Source organism: Eptatretus burgeri, chromosome 11, assembly GCF_056783735.1.
Source record: "Eptatretus burgeri isolate ZD-2024b chromosome 11, Ebu_testis_v1, whole genome shotgun sequence".
NCBI classification, from domain to species: domain Eukaryota; kingdom Metazoa; phylum Chordata; class Myxini; order Myxiniformes; family Myxinidae; genus Eptatretus; species Eptatretus burgeri.
The window spans coordinates 98,730,158-98,734,938 of record NC_140971.1 but is presented as its reverse complement, the minus strand read 5'-3'; the positions used below and the strand labels follow the sequence as shown (position 1 = coordinate 98,734,938).

Below are 4,781 nucleotides of genomic sequence, written 5' to 3'. Positions count from 1 at the left end.
AAATAAGGTTTGTCCGATTGGAATTAAATTCCCCTCTCTAGGTAGCCTTGAGAAAGAAACATTTACACATGATTTACATCATATCCCTCAGGGTTAAAGGTCAAGGTCAAATGTCAGTCTGAAAAAAAAGAATACATGTCTTTTTTTGTCATCGCTCACATTTTACCAATGACCGCTTAAAGACCGCTTGGCCTTCCAAGGTGTTCTTGCATCGTATTAGTGTACCTGCAATGAGGTTGTTCATCTGCTATTTGTTTCGTGGCCTTGACCTACTTCTATCGGATTGCGACCTAATTAACAAAAAACACCTTTTTTGATCATAACTTGAATAATTTTCCTCCGATTTTCACGATATTGAGTTTTGTGGATAGATTGTAGATGGGGCCACGTTTTCTTAATTTACATTCTATCTTAAATGTTGAAGGTCAAGATCATATAGTGGTCCAAAAAATAATATGGCCATCATTGGATCGTGGCCCAAGGGTAAGCCGGGGTAGCATTACCCTTGGTGGTCGCTTTGTGATCGCAGATATCTCGTTCACTGTGCCACTGTTCGAATGGCCCTCGGCACCATCATTCATGTGTTGTGTTTTTGGGTTGAATTGTTCGCTAACTAGTTAATGTCATTTTTCTAGCGCTGGGCATATGTACCCATCACTTACGGTAGTAGTACCGGTTTACATTGCATATTATGTCATTATGTTACCAAGGAAAAGAAGAATGCAATCGGATGACACCGTGATGTTTTAACAATTAACTAACTTCTGTATGAGTTATGTACATTCATGATATTCATTTATTTTCTTTAAATATCCAATTGAAATGTCTCGGGTTGCTTTCAACAATCGCCTGGAGGATTGATGCCGATTCCGGGAGACTCCCAGCCAATCATGGAGGATTGGCATCCCATCTGCCGGCATTGGTTACTGTTTCGTACATAGCCTGTAGCTGCATCATTTTCTGGGAGTGATGCAGTTCCCCTGTTAACCAGTAACCTCGTACTCATTTTGCCAACCTCAGAAGGATGACAGAGTCAACCGCACCTGGTATTAATTCAAGGGCTGAGTGGGATTTTAACTCAGGACCCTAGGATTGTAAGACCACCACCCGAACGTTCAAGCCAACACCAGACATGCAAATGATCGTCAGGACCATAAACAAATTCCAAAGTCCTGTTTTAACGTTTAGGGGCCATTGCCCTCATTTAACCATCAGTGGCATGGCCATGCCTTTCCAGTGACAAAACCAGCAAATCGAATCCACAATAGAATGTGGAATATTCATTCAGTTGCAACAGTTGGTTGGGAAGTTGTCGGGGTGGGGGGGGGGAGGGTACCCAGGAGCAGCATTTTGAATGATGGTGAGTTCTCCATCTCCTTGAATGCCATTGAAATCGCTCACATTCATGAGAACTACCAGTACCGTGTGCTTCACGGGATACCCAGTAGCTCGCTCACGTCCTCCATCGGTCCGGTGGGAGTTCACTGGTGAAGCCTGTTTGGTGCAAACTTACATGTGGACTTTCACTTTTGGAAAACAAAGTGTGATTAATTTTGACTGAGAAAGTGTGCATCATCGTCGGTTGTGGATGAGAGTACGAGGAGTATGAGGAAAGGGTATGACTATATGTGGTGATATGTCGTATGTTTGACTGTCTCCGTGTTTAGCATACACTGCGTGATTATTACTATATGTGGTCTTTTGAACTTTTATGGTAAAAAGATAGAGGGTGAGGTTTCTGCTACATTTGCAGACATGATAATGATATGGTCCACGATCAGAAATTTTGGTGTTCCTGGTGCATGAATCAATCACATGTTCCATCAAGTCATCATTCCCAAGTTCGATACGATCATGATTTGTGTACGCGGTGAGGTGTTGGGGCATTGAGGATGATTGATGAGGTCTGATATATGAGATTACACCTTGCATAAGTGTCTGGGAATAAAATAACCAAATGTTCAGTTGAAAAAATAATAATAATAATAATAATAATAATAATAATAATAATAATAATAATAATAAAGGAAGGATAAATTTAATCAAATCGATCATTGAGAAAAATTCAGTGAAATTGAACAAAAAAAAAGATAGAATAGAAAATTAATTATTTCATAAAATCACTCAATAACTGTGTGATGGACCATGGACTATGCCTGGTGTTGGCTTAATGGTCAGGGTGGTGGGCTTGGAATCCTAGGATCCTGAGTTAAAATCCCCCGCGGCTGTTGAATTAATACCAGGTGGGGTTGACTGCCTGTTGGCAAAATGAGTGCCAGCTTGCTGGTATCCTGTGTCGGAGTGGTGACCCGTCCAGGATTGTACCCGATAGCCAAGGAGACTATTTAGGCAGCACCAACGCTCTGCACAGAGTATGGTCTTGATGGATGGATGGACCATGGACTGGGTGCTTGACTGTTCACCCCTTTGAAATGCAGTAACAGACACTTGTTCTCATCTAAAGATACCACCACCTCGGCCCTCGTAGGTAAGGCACCACCACCTCGGCCCTAGTAGGTAAGGCACCACCATCTAGATCCGAGTATGTACCAGTGTAAACTAAAGGAAGCACCACCATGTACTATGTAGTGGTGTAGTTGCTCAGCAGGTAAGGTTGATCAGGCCCAGCATGTAGTTTATTGGTGGTGCCTTCGGTTTGCAATGTGGACCTTCCCAAGTACAACCAGTTATTTACGAGCAGACGCCTGGCGCCATATGCACGATGAAGCGGATAGTTCTATCGTTCACGTCTTGACACCACATTGGTGTCTGATGAATCGTTTGATCGACGCCGTGGAAAAAATATTTCGTGAGCAAGTCAGATTACGATTTCCTGGGAATTGGTTGACCGAATGAGAAATGGAATGAATTGTTTGATGGGAATGTATATCTTTTCAAGGTTTATGGAATATTGTTGTTGTTTCTTTTAGTCAATGTCGATGTGGTGGTACTCCATAGTATGGTGTACAAAGATTGGACACAATTTGATCACCTAGATGGTGGTGGCTCTGCGAGTCGACGAGAGGGCACAGGGTTGGTGTCTGTCAATGTGTGAGTCATTTGTTCGAACGGAGGGTGATCCGAGAGTCAGACGCGCCGAGACTCTGACTCCGTCTCTCATCGCCGTCGAGCTTTAGTCGAACCCTGTCGCCATGGCATTCCTTGTTCCAGTCTAAAAATCAGACAAATGCATGTCTCCAAGTTTGGGCTTCCCCCTCCCTCTCCCCTCACCCCTCCACCTTCTCACGCCTCTGCACGAAAGTTGCCTATAAAAGAGCACAGATGTAGGGCATTTGAGCGGACATAGACAGCAGAGAGATAGTTCATCATGCATTGTGTACCACTCCTATTGCTCTTCCTTACACTGTTCCTCGCTGTCTCTCTGTCGACCAGGACCAGTCCGCACTGGCCTCACTACGCCGTGGACTGCCCGGTGTGTGCGGACGCCCAGTGCCCCGCGTTACCCAAGGGCTGCGAGCGGCTGGTGAAGGACGATTGCGGTTGTTGCGAGCTGTGCTCGGCTCGACGCGGCGGTCCTTGTTACCCGACCGTGGTGGCCATGCACGGATGGAAGTGTGCGTCGGGTTCGCGTTGCATGCCTGCAGGGCACGACGAGTTTGGGGACTCGATCGGTGTCTGCCAAGGTATGACCAACCTAGCTCGGTTCGCATTTCATACACACGTGACAATTTGGGTCCACGGTGCTTTGTAACCAAGTCGAGATATGCAGTTGTAGACCCCCCTCCCCTTGTTGTCTTGTGATTCACAGTTCCGGTTCCATGTATCTCTTCTGCAGATTGTCCAGCAGGCACGTATGGCATCGGCTGCTTAGGTCTGTGTAACTGCCTGGCTGGGAGCTGTGACCAAGAGACCGGGGAGTGCCGTCGTGGTTTGGCACACTCTTGGTGGTGGAGAGCTTCCCGCCAACAAAGCACCCGTTCCGCCAAAGGTATTTTCTTTGCCTCACTCCACCCTGACTAGTCTGAGTCGTCATTTCCCTCCATCAACAACAGTTTTAAGATATCCTTTGAAGTACCAAGACTCATGAACTTGGTCGTGCCTCACAATGATGCGTGCTCCCTTTAAGCAGGCCGATGGTATCGGACTGGACGGAGGTGAGCGACTTTCCTCGGGTGAGCACTCGGAACTCCAAAGAGAACGATCACAACTTCCTTGCCGTTACTTGAAGCCCGTTATTGGTATTTGACTCGATACAAGTAAAGGATCGATCAATCGAACGAATTAAATGTTTGATAACTTAGGAAACATCAATCGGATCCATTTCCCAGGGAATAAAGCGAGTCTCGAGACCGTTTTTATGTAAATTTATTGCCATACATTGATTGTTTTCCTTGTTGAAGTCCAAAGTGTAGAGTTTATTTATGAGCTTGTACACCTGTGCCTGTGTACCTGTTGTAATATTTAAATGTTTTTCAAATGACACTTCTCTTGCTCGTGTACATGGAACAATGCCATTTTATATTTATTATATATATATATATATATACATATTGCACCTGTTCAGCACTAATTTGTGGTTGAATGTGAAATTTTAAATAAAGTGGATAATGAATATCGAAATATATTTGTTGCACAACCTTTTACCGCAACTACAACTACCCTCAATTATTGCCACCTTGTCGGATGGGGAAAGTATATTTATTTATTTATTTGTTTATTTACTTTACTTTACACCAAGTCTTGCTTACAAGTCACGGCTGGCCAGGCCTGACGTTCGACTGACGGTGGAAGGAAATCATAATTTGTTGATCACAACACAC

General features: G+C 44.4%; 1 protein-coding gene across 1 annotated transcript; it reads left to right on the top strand.

Annotated features, from left to right (window-relative positions):
* Nucleotides 1-3,279: 3,279 nt before the first annotated feature.
* On the top strand, nucleotides 3,280-4,581 carry ESM1 (endothelial cell specific molecule 1). The gene is made up of 3 exons (XM_085847942.1): nucleotides 3,280-3,644; nucleotides 3,797-3,949; nucleotides 4,088-4,581. Exons 1-3 carry the CDS (start codon nucleotides 3,329-3,331, stop codon nucleotides 4,117-4,119), a joined length of 501 nt encoding a protein of 166 aa, XP_085704068.1. The 5' UTR covers nucleotides 3,280-3,328; the 3' UTR covers nucleotides 4,120-4,581.
* The last annotated feature ends 200 nt before the right edge of the window (nucleotides 4,582-4,781 follow it).